Genomic DNA, 19700 nt, shown 5'->3' with positions numbered 1-19700 from the left:
CAAACTAGTGAGGCAAAGCGCACAAAGCCTAAGCTCACTAGCAAGCTCAATAACAAGGCAACTAATGCCAAATTAGAGAGCGCAACTTACTTAGCTACACAAACTAAGCAAAGTGACTAACAAGGTTACACAAACTGAATTAGCCACGCAAGGGGAACTACTTTTAGCTACACAAGCAAGAAGGTAACTAGCAAGCTACACAAGCTTAACTAATTACAAAAGCAACTACACAAGCACAAGTATATAAAGAAAGTAAATACAAGCTCGTGTATAGTGAATGCAAACCACCGAGAAGAGTAGATAATGTTGACACGGTGATTTTTACCGAGGTTCACTTGGTTGCCACCAAGCTACGTCCTCGTTGTGGCGATACACCCACTTGATGGATCACGAGCTAATTAGCATTCCAAAGCCAAACCCTCAGCGGGTGCCGCACATCCACTCTCAAGATGGGGATCCTCCAAGCCACAAGCAATCCACTAGAGTTGCTCTTCGCGATCCCCGCGGGGTGAGCACCGTACCCCTCACAATCTCTTCTCCGGAGCACCGCACAATCTCCTTGCGTGCTTCGACGGAGTCACAAACCACCAAGCTATCTAGGAGGTGGCAACCTCCAAGAGTAACAAGCACCACCGGCTTGCAACACGAACACCTAGTGCCACTCGAAAGCAATCTCTCAATGCAACGCACTAGAATCGCTCACTCACACAATCGGATCAACACTATCAAGTATATGTGAGTTAGAGGCTTCACTAGCACTCCCCAAGCATGGACACTAAGTCCCAAGGGTGCTCAGCACCAGCCAAGGCCGGCCACCACTTCTATTTATAGCCCCAAGGGCTAAACTATCTGTTGCCCCTTCACTGGGCAAAACACGTGGGCACCGGACGCTCACAGGGAGCCACCGGACGCTCAACCCCCAGCGTCCGGTGCTCAGGCGTCAGCCACGTGTCACTAGCTGTTTGAAGTCAATCGTTGCCGCCAACGGCTACTGCGCACGCGCGCTTGCACGGCACCACCGGACGATGGGCACCGGACGGTCCGGTGCTCACCGGACTCGTGCGCAGAGAGTTTGTCAAACTCGCGACCTCACCGGACGATGGGCACCGGACGGTCCGGTGCTCACCGGACTCGTGCGCAGAGAGGGTTACAAAAACCCCTCACACCGGACGCTAACCACCGGACGCTACCAGAGTGCGTCCGGTGCTTAACCCTAGCAAAGTCAAGCACACCGGACGCTGAGGCCAGCGTCCGGTGCCTCCGCACTCAGCGTCCGGTGAGTGTTTCTCAGAGAGAAAACACTCCCGCGACTTCTCCAAATTTCCCACCGGCGCAATAGAAAATATACACTTATTTTTCTCAAAAGCGCCGAATCCCGCCTCGCAAGCTCGGCGGGAAGGAGAGAGAAACCCACACCTCTCTCAACCCTAGGAACTCCACCTCCTTTGCAAAAGTGCTAACACCAACAAGTGTACACCACCATGTGCATGTGTGTTAGCTTTTCACAAACAATTTTCCCAAAGGAGTTAGCCTCTCAAACTTGCCACGCCACTCGATCCTAACACATATGCAAAGTTAGATCGCTCAAGTGGCACTAGATGACCGATATGCAAACAAGTTTGCCCCTCTTGATAGTACGGCCATCTATCCTAAATCCGGTCATAAACTTCTCTACACACCTATGACCGGTGAAATAGAAAAGTCCTAGGTTATACCTTTGCCTTGCGCTTTCCATTCCAACTCCTCCAATGTTGATGCAACACATGCACCAACCAATCACCAAATGATATGATCCACTTCATATCATCACGTGACCGTATTGGTTCATCGATCTTGACCTCACTTGCTCTTCACCGTTGCCTCGGTCCATCGGCGCCAAGTCTTGCTCAAGCTTCACCGTCACACGCGGTCCCTCGCTTCAAAGCCTCCGACTTGCCCTTCACTCTTGCAACCGGTCCATCAAGCCAAGCCTCATCTTGATCTTCTCCACCTTGGTCACATGACTCCATGTCATGTATCATATGTAATGAGCTCCTCCATTATCACATCATCACCTGTGGACTAATCTCCTGTGTATCTCACATAAACACTATTAGTCCACCTAAGTTGTCACTCAATTACCAAAACTAAACAAGGACCTTTCAGCCATGGACTCAATGTCGTTCACTTAGAGTTCATTAGAAAAAGAAAAAAAATTCTACCAATGGGCTAGGAAAAAAAACTACCGGGTACACGTGTTTGGAGAATAAAAAAAGCCAATGGCCTGACCCTGTGTACTGTCTCTTCTCTTCGGATGTGCTAGGAACCTTATCAAATCTCAACCAAGGGCAACCCAGAAGCAGATCGTGGCAAAGCAGCCAGACGCAGACACAGAGCAATCAACGCATATGCAGAGCAGCCAGGCGGAGAGATCCACGCGGAGGCAAAGAAGGCTAGCATCGAGGCAGACCTGGCTGGCGCCAATGCGGTGAAGGGCCACGCAGATGTGGAGTAGCCAATTCGGAGAAGGCCACACGCTTGTGGAGGTCTGCACTCTCTTGTCGTCGGCGTCGACGAGCACAGTGGAGGAGGTAAGGAAAGGTATTTTATACACAAAGTTAGCAGGATGGTTCAATTTCTTTCGTAAGGAGTTTGCAGTGATGTGGCTGAGGAATCAATGTGAAGATAAATGCTTGTGTCTGTTCGTTTGTGGTGATGTGATGGTTAATATTGAGGGGTGGAGGCGGAGGGTCGGGGAAGGGCGGCGAGGTGGCGCACTTGACCACCAAGAGGCTGCGCTGGAAGATGGGTTGCAGCTTGCAGGTAGAGGTGGGATCCGTTTTTGTTTAACTGAAGATGCGAGAGTCAGGAAGGCGACGCTAGAGCACGGGGTGAAGGTGGAGGTGGGAAGTGGATGGCGTGGCTTAAGGAGATGGTAGAGAATTAGGATAGTGGGGTTTATCTTTATAGGAGATATTTGTGGTAATGTGATGGTTAATATTGAGGGGTGGAGGCGGAGGGTCGGGGAAGGGCGGCGAGGTGGCGCACTTGACCACCAAGAGGCTGCGCTGGAAGATGGGTTGCAGCCTGCAATTGGAGGTGGGATCCGTTTTTGTTTAACTGAAGATGCGAGAGTCAGGAAGGCGACGCTAGAGAACGGGGTGAAGGTGGAGGTGGGAAGTGGATGACGTGGCTTAAGGAGATGCTAGAGAATTAGGGTAATGGGGTTTATCTTTATAGGAGATATAGATTAAAGAAGTTGTTAGAGGGTATTTCTTCACCAAAATATATATTCCTATCAATAAAGATTTAAAGAGTCTCTCAAGTTGCTCTAAGGAGTACATTTCCATGGGATTTGTTTCTAATTTATGAGGCATATCTGGAGCACATTGATTTTTAGATTAGAAAAATAAGGTATTCACCTCTAAATCCCAATAAATTTCCTATACCAAAGAGGCTCTAAATAGATTTTTAGATTAAAAAAAATAGGGTAGTCACCTCTAAATTCCTATAAAATTCCTATACCAAAGAGGCTCTAAATAACCAACCTCTAAGTTCATGTTATTACAGACCTAGCTAAGTTTGTACCTGATAAATATTTTAATGTCAATATCATTAGTGATGACACTTTCATGATCAGACTTTGAAAGAAAGTTTTTTTTTAAAACTTTTCCTTTCAAAAATATACGACTGACACATCCCTAAATTCCCTGCAGGCGGCCTGCGGTGGTGTCCGTAGCAATTCCGACCTCTTTTGACAAAAGCAGGCGCGGGAGCGCACACCGGCAGCAGTCCGCACCAACTCGCCGTCCGCGCCTCCGTTATTCTCCCACGCCTCTCCCTCTCCCTCCACGACACACAGGCCGCCTGAGCTGTGCTGCCCTCTCCTCTCCTTCCGTTTTCACCTCCGCCAATCATCCACCCCACCCGTCGCCGTCGCCTCCTTCTCTTTCCCTCTCTCCTTTTTCTCCCTCCTCGATCCTTCGCTACGACGGAGCAGCAGGAGGGCGGCGACGGCGAGGGGATGTCGGGGGCGTGGGGCGGCACCACGCAGAAGTGCGCGTCGTGCGGCCGGACGGTGTACCCCGTCGAGGAGCTTGCCGCCGACGGCCGCGTCTACCACCGCCCCTGCTTCCGGTGCCACCACTGCAAGAGCACACTCCAGGTCCCTCTCTCTTCAGCCCCCTTCGTTTCCTCCCTCCCCTGCTCGGCTCGCGCATGGACTCTTGGGGTGTTGTCGAGCACAGTCTTGTTATTACGAAGCGAAAGTTCACGTGTAGGATCAGTCGCACTGTTACTGGTGCTTTTGTGATTCTGGCTATTATTGCGAGCGTCGCTCAAGTCAGAGTAGCTGGGCTGTCTTGTCTTGCTTTCTTGTCCTTGCTTCGAATTGCTTGGCTGCTTCCTTCAATTGCTGTACTTCCTTGGTCTGGGTTTGTCAGTTATAGGTTGCATGATCATGTCGACTGCGATTGTGCAGGATTTGCGCACGGAGTTACTTGTTACGCGTTGAATTTGTACTGGTTCTTGCTTGTTAGCGAACTGGGTACAAAATCACGGATAGGGAGTACACAGTACAGGGTACAGAATTTGTTGTTTCATTTAAGCACGATTGTGCCATCAGTGAACTTTTCTCTTGCAACCACATGGCAAGTGCGCATTTAAATCTTCAGCTGTTCCCCGATGAATACCTAATGACAATTGATCTTACCTTTTAATCATGATAATGTAGAGTGTGAAATAATGTCATTATCTAAAGATTTCTGTCCTTCTATGAATATAATATGCATTTAACTTTTTGAGGAATCCATCTCAATAGGCTACTGATGTAATGAGATGTCATATCTATCACTTTAAGTATTAAAACAGTGCCTTGCTATATCATGATCACTTTGTACTTGCTTTCCCTTGCACATGGCATAGCTGTCATAATTCTTGCAGTCAGTTGACATATAATCATGTAATAATGCAGTGCAAGACAAATGCCTTTCCAATATGGATGTAGTATTGGTACCTGATTAGACTTGCTTGCATTATTCCATGAGAACGTGTTGTTTGGCACAGCTGCACCTTAATTCAGAGACTTCTAATTTTGTTGAGAGCAATAATGATCATAGTGAATCTCTTACGCTACAATCATACTAGTGGGCATCAGTGCTATTTTTTCTTATTTGCAGCCAAAGCTACACTTGTGAAACCTAACCAGAATAATACTAGTTCCTGCATGATAGTGAGCTGGGTAGAAATCACAAAGCGCAAGACTTGAGACATGCTTGAAGATTTTTTTCTCTTCTAGAAAAACAGTCTAGATTCTTGAAGCACTTTTGTTCTTGGTAAAGTGGGGAGTTCAGTGTACTGGAATTTGTTTGTATATAATTGTTTTCCCTCAAACATGCAGGATAGCTGTGTATCAATATATTAAGAAGAAAAAAAAGAGGGGGAGTAGAGCCCCATACAGATCACCCGCACACATAAACAGCAGAACAAAACTCAGAAGAAGCCTATGCTACCACTATTACTTTAGAGCACATTGTTTGACACACTGTAGCTTTATTCAGAAGCTTTACATTTTTACAACAGCAATAATGATAATACTTATGCTACGTCAAACTAGTTGACAATGGTATTATCTTCATATGTTTACAGCCAAAATGTGCATCTGTGAAACCTAATCAAACTAATACTGGAGCTAACCCCATTCTTCTGGTTCTTCTTTCTGCAGTTTAGTAATTATTCTTCCGTGGAAGGTGTCCTATACTGCAAGCCTCACTATGACCAGATATTAAAATCAACAGGCAGTTTGGAGAAAAGTTTTGAAGGTATTAGAGACAATCAATTGGACTAAGATGCTGTGATATATATATATTTTAAATACCTTATTGTCCTCACAATTTGCATGAGTAGATGCTACAGTGCATATGTTTCTGATCGAAATTATACAACTCCAAAAAATAAATCAACCCTAGGAACAGCCTCCCCAAAGCATTATGATTAAGAAGAAGCCTCAACCAGACAAGCCAAGAAAAAACCCCAAACCCTGGATTCACCCTATAGGGCCATAACATAATCTGGGCCGACCACGACTTTATGGGGTTGTGACAACTGCAACTACCCTGATAGGAGGGCCCAAACCAACCACAAGCACCACAGGCGCCCTGGCACACTGTCTTTTTGGGTTGCACACAAAGGGATTTTTTTTGGTTGCCACCAGGATTTGGACCATGGCCGGTTTCTCGTTCAATTGGGGAGCTTACTGCTACACTACAAGAGTGTTGGCTACAGTTCTTATAGCTGCAATTGAATATGAAATTATATTATCACATCTTATTATGCACACGATCACAATGGTTTTCTCTTTTCATCCTGTAAACCAGGTGCTTTATTTTAGCATTGTTTTTATAATATAACACATCTTTGTGAGCTAACACTTTTTCAGTGGTGTTTGTGTGGGATACGACTCTCTTCTTCTACTAATGCAATGATACATATCTCTCCTGCGTGTTTGAGAAAAAAGCGAACTAATGTTGTTCTCTGAAATATTACTGTGTTATATGTCAGGTGTGGCCCGATCAGCTAAGTCAGAAAAATCAAATGGACATAAGGTATCTGAGCTTCTCTAGGGCATGCCTGGTGCCTAATACATTTCACTGATACTGCAATATACAGCAAATTTATGCCAATTTCCTCTATTTTTTTTATTGTCAATGTGCAGGGCCAACAAAGCAGTAGATTCTCTAATATGTTTGTTGGCACACAAGAGAAATGTGTAGTTTGCAACAAGACTGTGTACCCGCTTGAGAAGGTCAGTATTAGTCAGTCTTCCTCTTTTGTACTAAACTAGAGTAAAAAATGCTTTGGCAGTTAAGCACAGTTTGCTCCTAAGTGTACTCGCTGACAACTATTCATGTCCTAAGTGTGTGTGTGTGTGTGTATGTGTGTGGTGGTGGTAGGTGTGTGTGGGGGGGTGGGGTGGGGGGAGTCCTCTGTTTAAATTCATAATCTTGCTCAGAGGTATTTTATCAGAAGCATAGTTCAGCTGTGTACCGTCCACGGATGGTAGAGGCTGGAACTTTGTTCCATTATCTGAAAAATCAGAAAGCATAGTTTCTTTACAACTGCTAATGTAATTAAACTTTTTATGACTATTAGTATTGGAAAAATTCTATAGTAATTGCAATTTCAGGATAGTGCATCTAATATAATTCTCCATTGCATGTAACATGTAGAAAAAAAATCTTAGTATTAAAAATTCGATCTCTTCACCACAAGCCAAAGTGATGGTGTATGTCCTTCAGAATTCAGTGACCTCTATCATAGTACACTAAGTGCTTTTTTTTGGGAATGGAATCATAGTGCACTAAGTGCATAGCTGTCAAAGGGTCATAGAATAATTTTAACCAGCCTCTTTTGCAGAGTATAATTTAAGGGCACATTTACATCACGCTGTTACATTTTTGCAGGTTGCTCTTAATGGAAATTCTTATCATAAATCATGCTTCCGCTGCACCCATGGTGGTTGTACGCTCAGCCCATCCAATCATATCACCCATGAAGGCAAACTTTATTGCAAGACCCACCATTCTCAACTGTTTATGGTTAAGGGGAATTTCAGTCAGTTCGAGGACAATTCTGGGAATGCAAAAGTTGCTAGTGAGAAACAACCAGAAACTGAAGAAGCCACCAAAAATCCAAATCAAGGTGATGAAGTCACACAGAAACCAGTAGAAAATGAACCTATAGATGAGAAAACTTCAAAGAATGATGTTGCAGCTGAGAAACAATTGCAAAGTAGTGTTGATGTCACAAAACCATCTGAAAGCACCATGGCAGAAAATGAACGAGGTACTGAGAGTGAGTCAAAGAGTAATGTTGTCAACAACAAGCCATCAGAAAGTAGTGTAGAAAAGCCACTGCAGAACAGTGTGGTTGATGTAAAGCCATCAGGAAACAGTGCAGCCATGAGAAAACCCTGGCAACGAAGTCTGCAAACAGATAAACCATTTCTGAGTAGCACAAGCACTGTAAAGCCATCACCGAGCAGTGATGCCACTGAGAAGCCATCATCAAGTAATGGGGTTGATATGAGACAGCCTGAAAGCAGCACATTAGTAAAAAAACCAGGGCAGCAAAATGTGCCAACTGAGAATCCACCACAGATCGTTTTACCATCAGATAAGCCATCAGCGACCAGTGTAGATGATGCAAAGCCATCAGAAAGCAGCAAAGTGGTCAAAAAACCATGGCAACGCAATATGGCTGCTGAGAAGCAATTACAGAACAGTGCACCAACTGAGAAGTCACATAAAAGTGTAGCTACTGATAAACCATCACCAACAACCGACATGAAGTCATTAGATAACACCACAGAAGTTAAAAGTCCATGGGGACGCAGGATGTTCAATAATAAGTCACTAAAGAGCACTGTAGGTACTGAGAAATCGTCTGCAACCAGTGTGGTTGATGTGAGACCAGGGGAAACCAGTACAGTAGCCCCTGTGCCACAGCAACAAACTGAAAACGTTGAGAAACCTTCAGACACCAGTGCAGATGATGCAAAGAGTGCAGATGATGTGAAGAGTGCAGATGATGTGAAGAGTGCAGATGATGTGAAGCTATTGGTCGCCAGTCCAGATGACACTAAGAGCGCAGATGATACGAAGACTACAGATGGTGTAAAGCCATCAGAGACTACTGCAGCTGTAGTTAGAAAGTCATGGCAACGCAACATAGACACTGGGAAGCAACCGCTGACCACTGCAGTTGATCCAAAGACGACTGAAGCTAGTGGAACTGTCAAAAGGTTGTGGCAGCGCAGTGCTGCAACTGAGAAGCTGTCACAAAGTGGTACGGCTGTTGTGAAACCATTGCAAAGCAGTGTGGCTGTCTCCAAGCCGTTCCAAAGCAACGTAGCTGTGAAAAAGACATGGCAAAGAAGTGTAACTCCAGAAAACCAGCGAGAGAGTAATATGTCTAGCAATAAGCCATTGGCAAGCAAGGTGGTCGTTGAGAGTCTAGTGCAAAGCAACACGGTTGAGAAAATGTTTCAGAGCAATGTACCTACTGAGGAGCCACAGAAAGTCATTGTGGCCACTGAAAACCAATCGCAGACCATCAAAGTTACAAAGAAGAGCAATGATACATCCATGAAGCTATCTGTAACAAGTGAGACAACCAAAGTGCCACCACTTGCTGCAACCGCATTGCAAAGTGATGTTTCCACAGAGAAACCATCACAAACTGACATGCCTACCATAACACCTAGTCAGATCCCTGAGCCCACTGAGAAACCATCAGAAAGTGCTTTTAATGCTGAGAAGTTATCAAATGTTGACACTGCTACTGAGAAACCACTTCAAAGTATGATCACTGAGAAGGTAGAAAGTGTAGCAGCCACATTGAAGCCATCTCAAAGTGATACAGCCCCTCAGGAGATCTTGGAGAGGAATATGGATACTGAGAAAATATTGCAAAGTGCCATGGCTGTTGAGAAGCCACCTCCAACCAATTTAATCACTGAGAAGCCATCAATAAAAGATGCTTCAGAGGAGCCAGTTCAAACTAACGAACAATCTGAGCAGCCACTGAAAACTGAAGAGGTTGAGAAGCCACATCAAAGTGAAAAGATTGCTGCGGAGACGAAAGGGAGTGAAGTATCTATTGAGAATATGCTAGAGCTTGAAAGTAATGCCACTAAATTAAACAAGGATCACTCAGAACCTGAAGGGCTTTCATCTGGTACGAATCCTCCAGACTTCCAAAGCAATCCAAATGCTGGGCAGCAATTAGAGTCTAAAGGCATTGTGGCTGAGAAGGAAGCTGACAATATAATGGAAGCTAAAAATGATGCAGTTGCTGAGCACTCATCAGAATCTCAACACGTTGCACCTGCTGAGGTTCCAAAGGAGCAACCATCAGAACATCAGAAGGATGCGGATATGCAGCTGCTATTGGAACCTCAAAATGAGGATCATTCTGGGAATCCACTAGAGCCTGTTAGTGATACAGCTGCCAAAGATTCATCAGAGCCTAAAAGTGACATAGCTACAGAAAAAACTGCAGAATCACAAAATAATGCAGATCAGTCAGTTGAGCAGTCACCAGAACCGCAAAGCGATAAATCAACTGAGAAGCCAGAAGTGCATCAAAGTAGCACACCTAGTGATGAGCTTTCTAGGCTTCAAAGTGATGCAGGTGCTGATAAACTATCAGTACCATCATCAGATCCTGAGAGCAATGCATCTGTCAGTAAGCCATCAGAGTCTCAAACTGATGTGATTACCATGGAGGCACCAGAACTCCAAATTGATGCTCTTCCTGATAAGGCAACTGATCAGCCAGTGAAACCTCAAGATGATGCATCTGCTAAGAAGCCAATGGGAACTGAAAGTGATGCTGCTTGTGATAAACCGTCGGAAAGCAGCTCAGATACTGAAACACTTCCTGTATGCCATCAGAACAGCAGCATAACCACTGATGAACCTGTACAGGGTGACATTTCTTATGAGACACCACATCAGAGAAGTGCACCCATAGAAACAACACCAGGAAGTGACACAGTTGTTGAAGATTGCATACACCATGAAGATACCAGCAGCAAACCATCAGAGGAAAACAAAGCTATTGAGGAGCCAGAAGAGGTGAGTGCCAAGCTGCCAGATGACCATGTGACTTCTGAGAAGTCATCAGAGGAAGACAAGGAAAATGCAGAGCCATCAGTAGACAATGCTCCCCTGGGGAAACCATTGGAGGCCAATGAGGAGAGCTCAAAGTCTTCAGGGGATACTGTAACTCCTGAGAAGCCACTGGAGGAGGACGAGACGAGTGCGGAGCCATCAGAAAGTGACGCATCCTTTGGGAAACTGTTGGAGGCCGATGAAGTGAGTGCCAACCCATCAGAGGATATTGCAACTCCTGAGAAGCCACTGGAGGAAGGTGTGGCAAGTGTGGAACCATCAGAAGACAATTCTGTTCTCGATAAACCATTGAAGGAAGAAGAGGTCACTGCCAAGCCATCGAAGGATGTTGTAACTCCCGAGAAGCCACTGGAGGAAGGCTCAACAACTGCAGAGCGATTAGAAGACAATGCTGCCATTGGGGAAGCAAAAGAAGAAGATGAGGTGATTCCCAAGCCAGAGTCCAGTGTGGCACTTGAGAAGTCATTGGAGGGAAGTGAGGCAAGTGTAGAGCCATTGGAAGACAATGCTGCTCTTGAGAAACCATCGGAGGACGACGAGGCAAATGCCAAGTCATCAGAGGACAGTGTAGCTGTGGAGAAGCCACAGCAGGAAGAGGACAATGTAGCTACGGAGAAGCCACAGCAGGAAGAGGACAATGGTGTCAAGGCATTAGAGGAGGACGTGTCCCCTGAGAAATCAGCCAATGGGAAACCATTAGAGGAAGAGGACCCAGTCCATGAGAAGCTGGCAGACGCCGACACAGTCGTTGAGCCGTCATCTCAGGACGACACTGCCACTGAAAAGCCCTCAGCTACAACTGACACTGCAGAAACTGCATGAGACAGCAGTTAGCTGGTTACAGTTACTAGTTAGCAACAGTTTTTAACAGAGTGTGGATCGAATACTATTTATTGGTGATAGTTCGGCGTGCCTTCTGTTTGTTTTTTTTTTGGGGTTTTGTACATTGCTTGAGTTGTAAAATTTGAGGGAAAGAAACTATAAGTTTTGATTTGATTTGATTTTTTACAAGCAATAATCCCCTCCTCTCCATGTTAGGAGGAGGATACCATTGAAGTTCAATATATAGGATTTGTGTGCGGTTTTGATTTTTGTTTGGATGGTGTACTTTGTAAATGATTTTGTGCAAATATTACTGTGCTTGCTCATTATTTGGTTTTCTGCGTGTAAATTGATCTAGCAAGATTTTATGTGCAAATGGTGTGGCTAGGCTTTCTATAATCATATATTATTGTCATTGTGTAAACGGCAGAGTCACGAGGCCTGTCTTCCCATGGGCATATTGCACACAGTATTGCATTTCCTACACATAATATATCTTATATGGCGTTTTGGCTTTTTTAACACAGCTTCTATCATGTATTTAAACATAGCATATATTTAGATGCATAACAAAATAATATATTTAATTTGGAACGGAGAGAGTAGCGACTAATAGATCGAAACATGACCTACATTTATAAGAGAAAAATATTAATGCACACGACACTAAATAGTTATGTTATGAAAACATATTACTCGATAAAATAAGATTAGTTTGGTTACAAATATGCTACTTTTTAAAATAAATTTATAGAGAAGATCAAAGTTTTTTCTTTGGCCGAAGGCCATTCCTCGGGACAACTGAAAACCAAAAAGGGGAAGAAGTTGGTCGCTGTATACAGCGGAACTGCAGAAAACCCCCAACGACGCCGCCACAACCGCAAGGGGACAAGGCGGGAGGGGTTTCTGATGGCGCCGAAGCGGAAGCCTGCCGTAGCGGCGGAGCGGGACCCCGACGGCATATTCCGCGGCGTCTCCGCTTTCATCGTTCCCCATGGCGTCCAGGCTCGCCGCCTCGAGGTCGCGCTCTTCCCCCAACCCACACTCTCGTTGGCGCCTCGAGTCGTTATTGTGTGCTTAGGCATTTGGGGATGGTCGATGCAGGTGTGGAAGCAGAGGCTGGTGCAGATGGGGGGCCGAGTCGTGGAGAAGCCCCCCAAGGGCGAGCTGGCGGGGTTCAACCACGTGCTGGCCATGGACGCCAAGGCGCTACTCCGGGAGCTCGACGCCGCCTGGCTCCACCGCTTCCGCGGGGTAATCGCTGCTCTCTTCCCCCCTCCCATTGCGATACAAGCCCTAGCCTCCTATTCCTTCCTGTGTGCAAGCTGCTGCGTGTGTGCTGCCATTTGTATTTGGCTATCTCGTTGCTGCATTGACCTGTGGAGGCTTCGTGTTGTCAATTGTCATGCCAAATTGCCGTTTTATGGATTGGACAATTGATTGCAGAGTGTGGTGTCCTTCGAATGGATGGAGGAGTGCCTCAAGTCTGGGGAGAGACTGCCCAACCACAAGTTTGCAATCAATTACGAAGAGGAATTAAAGCCAAAGAATGCGGTTGGCACTGAAAATTTAGGTGCGCTGCAGCCGGCTAAAAGGACCAAAATGTCATCTGAGTATCCTGGGGACTGCCAGAGAGTTAGTGGAGGGGACAGGGAGAGCGAACTAGCAGCTGCAGGGTCTCCTGGTGCAAGTGCACATATGGTTGAAGGATCAAGTGCCGGAAAGCAGCCTAACCAGTATGCAAGTAGCCAGAGTAGCTCAGCAGATTCCAAGGATACCGTAGGTTCTCATGGTACATTTGGCATAGAGGTATATAAAAGCAATCTGAAAAACTAGTGTTCCATCTTTTATTCTGAACTATATTGTTTTCTCATGCCATCCTTCTTCATATTTCTTGTGTCCATACCAAATAATGTGAATAAAAACAGACAGATGTTCATTGTTAATGAATTTGGACCTCACTTTCACAAACTTCAATATGATATCTGTATTCTCTATTTATGGCTCAGGTGGATATTTATATTCATGTGCTAATTCATGAATTGTGTGACCAGGAAGCCTCTTCTGGAGGGCCCAGCATATATGCTCCAGCAGACTTGAACAGGAACATCACCAAGATTTTCGGAAGACTTATCGATATCTATAGGGGTAAGTGCACTAAACTCTCTCGTACATTAACTGATTGCTTTAAGCCTTTAACATATCATATTTCCTCTTGAAGCCCTGGGAGATGACAGAAGATCATTTAGCTATTACAAGGCCATACCGGTGATTGAGAAATTGCCATTCAAAATTGAAAGTGCTGACCAAGTCAAAGGTCTCCCTACTATCGGGAAATCTTTGAAAGACCATGTATGTATGTCTAATTCTACCATTGATTACTGTTAATATTGCTTCCTAAAATTGTTCTCGCTGTTTACCACTATTTCTACAAAATGAACAGGCCAATGAGTATGTTTTGGGCTCAATAATGTGAAAGAAACATACCTCAGTAGTCAGTAGTCATGTTTTTTCAATATCTTGTGAATCACTTAGCAATCATATTGTGAACTCTGGTTCGAATAGAAGGCATGTGCGATCTTTGTGTTCTGACAAAGACATTTGCCTTTCATATTGTTCAAAATAGTAGCAAAGTACCACTGGATGTCGTACATTGTTTTCATTACTATGCCAACTAGTACAAGTACAATTCCCAGAAACATTAGGAGTCTTACATTTATAACTAGACTTGCAGTGTCCATGACCTCAGCTAAATCCAGCAATCTCTGTGTGCAGATAAATGAAATAGTCACCACTGGAAAACTCTCCAAGCTGGAACACTTTGAGAATGATGAAAAGGTAATGCAAAACATGATTTGGACATGTTCAGCTACCTTTGGCAATATCAACATAATTCACTTTGAAGGTAAGGACCATCAGTTTATTTGGTGAAGTTTGGGGAGTTGGTCCTGCAACTGCGCTCAAGTTATACGAAAAGGGACACCGTACTCTTGATGATCTACGCAAAGATGAATCACTTACAAATGCGCAGAGGATTGGATTGAAGTTTTTTGATGATATCAAGCAAAGAATACCCCGACATGAAGTATGTAGTTTGTATGATTATGTGTGTATTTGTTACTAGCTTATGTGGATCTTGCATATGATACATATTGCTTCATAATATCTAGGTTAGCGAGATGGAGGAGCTTTTAAAAGATGTTGGGACTGATATCTTGCCTGGGGTGAGTTACATAAAATTCACCATTTTGGGGAACTACTGTATTCTCCAGCACACAAGAGCTGTTTAAATGCCAATATTGAAGCATATGTTGACGCTATATCCATTGCAAACATTCTAGGTGTTTCTTTACCGGTTGAATTGAAATGCTTTCTTATCGATTTAGTATAGTTCTCTATGCTTCTGATTTTGCAGTGTTGAAGTACAATTTCTAGATACTATTGAACTTTTTGCGTACATTCTTTTTTGTTTGTAGGTAATAATTGTTTGTGGAGGATCATATAGACGTGGTAAAGCATCTTGTGGTGACATGGATATTATTATAACTCATCCTGATGGAGAAAGGTAAACCTAAAAGATTTTAGAACTTTGTTGGTACATAAATAAATGTTTGCATAAACCGTTACAAATTTTCCTTCAGCCATGTAGGATTTTTACCCAAGTTTGTTCAACGGTTGAAGGAAATTAACTTTTTGAGGGAGGATCTTATCTTTAGCATACACAGTGTTGATGTAAGTTGTTAAATTCCACCACCTGGTGAGCTGTGACTTCTGTAGTTCTCTAGCAGTTCCTGTGATAGCAATAACTGCTTAGCTGATGTGTTAAATTGATAAATTAACTTAAAACTCTAAATCCAAGTTTTTTATGAGTTCTGAAATGGTTGAAATTCAATGCAGGGGTCTGATAGCGGGGTTGACACATACTTTGGTCTTTGCACGTACCCTGGGCGTGAGCTGCGGCACCGTATCGACTTAAAGGTACATGGAAGTTTCCAATGTACATCGTCAGTTAGGTTGCTTTTGAAAAGTAGGAACAGTATTGTGGTCCCCGTATTATATGTAGTAATTACATTAACTGACTTGTCATGATCTTTTTCTAGTTACTGTTGTAACAACAAACCCTGTTTTGCTATTCCTTCTGGCACTGAATGATGAATTCACAAGCCTGACACTATACCAGTTTCTGGGTTATAAAACTGACTATTGTTGTGTATCGACAGGTATACCCGAGGAACAGATATGCATGTGGTCTGCTTGCATGGACTGGAAATGATGTACTAAATCGGCGGTATAACTCAAAATATACCCTTTTCTTATCTGACAGTCACCGAATGAAAACTACCGCTTCCCTTGGATCTAAACTCAACAAATCATGCAGATTAAGGCTACTAGCAGATTCTAAAGGATATGTACTTGACGATACTGGATTATATCTAGCTACCCGCGGCAGTGGTGGAAAACATGTACGTATATTCATATCATCACGAATGGGAAACCTTTCTGTCCAGTTTCAGTTGATTTGTTATAATTTTTTACAGGCTGGCAGATCGGATGCCATAGTTAACTGTGACACCGAGAAGGATGTGTTTGAGACGCTTGGATTCCCTTGGCTGGAACCCCATGAGCGCAACCTTTAGGCATTGTTTGGATATAGTCGGATTCGCATCAATCCACATGTGTTGGGGTGGATTGGAGTGAAACTTAAACTAAATTCCACTCCAACACATGTGGATTGAGGTAAATCCGATAACATCCAAACAAGGCCTTAGCTGTTTTTGAACGTTCATGTAGAGAATGTATCTTGTACATCTATATCTGTATGTATCTCTAACCTACCTCGACTTCCTGGGGACTAAACGCCTTTGTACTTCAGCTTCGCTTTCTATGCTTCTCCCAACCTTGTTGAAGAAGCATTCTGTCAGTGAAAAACCTCTTCTCAGTAAGTACAAGGATTTGTTGAGCTGGCAGCTGAGCTCATGCATAACTGTGTGAAACATCTCATTAGCTTATCCTTAGCGTTTTGAAGCATCTCAACTAAACGAGCTATTAGTTGTCCTAAACTTTATCTGATGACCTATTTATCATTCATATAATAATCATCCAGTTATGTAAGACGTTTAAGCAATCAAGAAGCCGTAGAGATTTAGGGGCAAATTACCCTACCGAATCTTACCAAAGTTTGGTCACCGTTTTGGCCACCCAACGACCTGGCCAAACATTGGCAAGAAAAACAAGTATTGGCAATATGAGGAATTTTTACCAAAGTTTAACACAAACCAGATGCTTGCATACCAAATTTTGGAAAGGAAAGCGCTGGCAAGGCTGGGTATAGAGAACCAAACATGCCTTTACAGGAAACATGAATTATACAAATTGAGCAACGACCTCAGCCTCTAAAAGAGATCCTTTGTATCACATGAATTGCAAGTCTCAGCGCAAAGAAAATCATAAGATAAATGTGGCAACTGAGTATATTATTATGTAGTGCAGTTATTTGAACGAGATACCCCATATACGAGACAGCAGGTATAGTAAAAGATATAATGTCACATCAAGGCACTTGTAACTTTCATGCCTTACACCGACTACCAATCCATATTGCAAAATTCTAATCTTAGACATCAACTAGCTCACGTTTTGCAATCAACTTGGAATAAACCTGATTTGACAAACCTTGCAGGTGCTCGATGCATTGTTGTTAACATGCAATGCAGAAGTTCTAGGAGTTAAGAAAACTATCTGAAGAGTACCTAGATGGAGACGAGGATTATTTACAGCGCTTTCCTACAGTATAAGTGTGAGCAACGGCACAGCCAAAAATGCAATCAAAAGAAGCTATTGCTGGGACCACCACCAAGCATTTCCTCCCGGTCAATGAAGCGCTCCAGAATCTCCTTGTCCTTGGTGACAATGCACTCATCATCTTTGCCAAACCAGTCATAGCGGTTCTTTGCGATGTAATCATAGACTGCATCCCGCAGTGGGGTGGGGACGATCAGCAAGGAGCTAAGGACTGAGTAGGGAAGAGGCAGGTATGATGCAACTTTCAGTGCAGCTGAAACCAAAACATGAAGATGTTAGCACTAATTAGTTCAAAATTAAACATCACTCATCACTAAGAGGGAAACAGTTATGGTGAAACATGACACAGCTCAAAATTAAACATCACTAAGAGACAAAAGTAGCGGTGAAACATGACATAGTTTAAAAGTACGCTCGCTTAACAGGAAAAGAAAAAAAAATGCTTTCTTCTCCCTTTTCTTTGGCTAAATGGGTATTCTACAAACAATAGCTTCTTTTAGCATACCCTCTAATAGTTTAAAGTCACTATTATCACAGCGTCACAATACAAAGTTTGGTTTATCATTCACATGGAGCTCACCTTCTAAAATTTTGCAAGCTTTCAATGTAGGAGGGCAATTCTGCAATAACAGCTACAACTACAACATCTTTTTTTTTTTCATTGGTAAAGAATGCATGATGAGAGAAATAGTAGAATGGGCAACATGAGGTAGAACAAACTGAAATTTAAATTAGTCCACTGAACATCATAAGGCTTGCAAGTTGCAACATCACTATCCTTCACAATGCTTGTTAACGATGAATCCTGCAGCTGACCAAATCATAAGCATCAACAAGAAGCGAAAGGTTATCCACCCACTATTCATAAATCATGACAGATGTCACATTGGCACAGCATACTATGGACACATAACTCAAGAACTGAAATATCCTCCAAGATGGTGTCATGCAACTCAAGTCAAATAGAAGAAATATAGTCCAAATAGCTCATAGTTGCTAACTTGCTACTAGCATTCTTGCTATCATGCATTGCACACCACCCCAGCATCACAACGTTAGTCTGTTCATAGCACACAAAAACTTTTTTGATCCCATCATAAGTGTAGTAACTGACCTGTAGAGCCCTCGTAGTAGGCCTCAGGGCCCTCGACAAAGAGAACACGCCGCAGCACGTCCTCCCTGTCCATGCCCACCAGCCTGAGGTATGGCTCGGCAGCCTTGGACTGCACGCAGCAGAACCTGATCTTGGCGTGCTTGTCGGCCCTGATCACCCACTTCACCCCTGCATTGCAAAGGCGAGATCAATTTCTCGACCACGAAAACTCCCTGGACCCAACAATCGAGTGCCCATCAATCGTTCGCCCAATCGGGAAGCCAGCCAGCGAAATGATCCCCCCAGAAAACCCCAGCCAGAGCAGGGTATCGCTGTCCCACTCACCGCGGTGGCAGAGGTGGCAGACGCCGTCGTAGATGAGCACGCGCGGCTGCAGGACGGTCGGCACGGTGGCTGCCACGGTGGTGGTGGCGGCGGCGGCGGCGGACGTCGAGGCGGCGCGCGGCGGGTCCTCGTCGATGACAAGGTCGTCAGCCGCCGCAGCGGCGGAGGAGGCGGGGGACGCGTAGCCGCGGCGGAGGAGAAGGCTCGCGAGAGACGGCGCGAGGCGGGTCCGGACGCCGCCGACGAGGGTTCTGGCGAGCATTTTTTTCCCCTTCTCTCGGACGGCGAGGCGAGGCGAGGCGTGGCGGCGGTTCTACACGCTAGACAGGTCTTGGTTTACTTTTTCTTTCCTTCCTCTGCTTCGCGTCTTCTCCTTTCCTCTTAGGCCTGGTTTAGTTATAAAAAATTTTGCAAAATAGATACTGTAGCACTTTCGTTTGTTTGTGACAAATATTATCTAATCATGGACTAACTAGGCTCAAAAGATTCATCTCATCAATTCCGACCAAACTTATACAATTAGTTTTTATTTTCGTCTATATTTAATACTCCATGCATGCGTCTAAAGATTCGATGTGACGAAGAATCTGAAAAATTTTGCAAAATTTTTTAGAAACTAAACAAGGCACGCGCTGCCGTGGTGCCTGTCTACGCTACGAATAAATTAAATAAAATATTTATAAAAAATACTTGTTTGCTAATTAACTAATATTTATTTACTAATAAACAAGATCTGAATATGATAAGAAAATATATTTTTTTCACATGTTTGGCATCATGTTTGCCAATCAACTTTGTTTTCTTCTTTTCATTTGGACTAACAAAAGTGATAAGTTGGCTACACATAGACTAAATCCATCATTGTCCTCAAGCTCAAAAGACAATAAAAACTTGTTTGCTGCAATTACACAATATATTAAGTACTTGGTTCATTTATCAAGTACTTGGTTCATTTCCTAGACAAC

General features: G+C 43.9%; 3 protein-coding genes across 3 annotated transcripts; 2 read left to right on the top strand and 1 right to left on the bottom strand.

Moving 5' to 3' along the window:
• Positions 3768 to 11824, top strand: LOC8065548 (clumping factor A). Its single transcript, XM_021449693.1, has 5 exons — positions 3768 to 4144; positions 5702 to 5798; positions 6538 to 6581; positions 6692 to 6781; positions 7440 to 11824. The coding sequence occupies exons 1-5, from the start codon at positions 4004 to 4006 to the stop codon at positions 11493 to 11495; spliced, it is 4428 nt and encodes a 1475-aa protein (XP_021305368.1). The 5' UTR covers positions 3768 to 4003; the 3' UTR covers positions 11496 to 11824.
• Positions 12325 to 16479, top strand: LOC8057897 (DNA polymerase lambda). Its single transcript, XM_021449694.1, has 15 exons — positions 12325 to 12515; positions 12600 to 12749; positions 12942 to 13304; positions 13550 to 13643; positions 13717 to 13847; positions 14271 to 14333; positions 14401 to 14580; positions 14666 to 14719; positions 14972 to 15060; positions 15137 to 15227; positions 15393 to 15473; positions 15716 to 15783; positions 15874 to 15958; positions 16034 to 16132; positions 16265 to 16479. Exons 1-14 carry the CDS (start codon positions 12405 to 12407, stop codon positions 16130 to 16132), a joined length of 1659 nt encoding a protein of 552 aa, XP_021305369.1. The 5' UTR covers positions 12325 to 12404; the 3' UTR covers positions 16265 to 16479.
• LOC8065547 (uncharacterized protein YuxK) lies at positions 16949 to 19141 on the bottom strand. Its single transcript, XM_002436726.2, has 3 exons — positions 18736 to 19141; positions 18412 to 18579; positions 16949 to 17550 (listed from the first exon to the last, which is right to left on the bottom strand). Exons 1-3 carry the CDS (start codon positions 18995 to 18997, stop codon positions 17321 to 17323), a joined length of 660 nt encoding a protein of 219 aa, XP_002436771.1. The 5' UTR covers positions 18998 to 19141; the 3' UTR covers positions 16949 to 17320.

Source organism: Sorghum bicolor, chromosome 10, assembly GCF_000003195.3.
Source record: "Sorghum bicolor cultivar BTx623 chromosome 10, Sorghum_bicolor_NCBIv3, whole genome shotgun sequence".
Lineage (NCBI taxonomy): Eukaryota > Viridiplantae > Streptophyta > Magnoliopsida > Poales > Poaceae > Sorghum > Sorghum bicolor.
The sequence above is the reverse complement of the archived record's forward strand: the minus strand, read 5'-3'. Positions and strand labels throughout refer to the sequence as shown.

What these genes read in the sequence shown, in the direction of transcription:
- LOC8065548 (XM_021449693.1), top strand. Translation starts at nt 4,004, where the DNA reads ATGTCGGGGGCGTGGGGCGGCACCACGCAGAAGTGCGCGTCGTGCGGC. An exon ending in ACTGCAAGAGCACACTCCAG is followed by an intron (nt 4,145 to 5,701) that starts GTCCCTCTCTCT and finishes TTCTTTCTGCAG; the next exon opens with TTTAGTAATTATTCTTCCGT. An exon ending in CTGTGTACCCGCTTGAGAAG is followed by an intron (nt 6,782 to 7,439) that starts GTCAGTATTAGT and finishes ACATTTTTGCAG; the next exon opens with GTTGCTCTTAATGGAAATTC.
- LOC8057897 (XM_021449694.1), top strand. Translation starts at nt 12,405, where the DNA reads ATGGCGCCGAAGCGGAAGCCTGCCGTAGCGGCGGAGCGGGACCCCGAC. An exon ending in ACTTATCGATATCTATAGGG is followed by an intron (nt 13,644 to 13,716) that starts GTAAGTGCACTA and finishes TTCCTCTTGAAG; the next exon opens with CCCTGGGAGATGACAGAAGA. An exon ending in ACTTTGAGAATGATGAAAAG is followed by an intron (nt 14,334 to 14,400) that starts GTAATGCAAAAC and finishes TTCACTTTGAAG; the next exon opens with GTAAGGACCATCAGTTTATT.
- LOC8065547 (XM_002436726.2), bottom strand. Translation starts at nt 18,997, where the DNA reads ATGCTCGCCAGAACCCTCGTCGGCGGCGTCCGGACCCGCCTCGCGCCG. An exon ending in CTGCCACCTCTGCCACCGCG is followed by an intron (nt 18,580 to 18,735) that starts GTGAGTGGGACA and finishes TTTGCAATGCAG; the next exon opens with GGGTGAAGTGGGTGATCAGG. An exon ending in CTACTACGAGGGCTCTACAG is followed by an intron (nt 17,551 to 18,411) that starts GTCAGTTACTAC and finishes TTTTGGTTTCAG; the next exon opens with CTGCACTGAAAGTTGCATCA.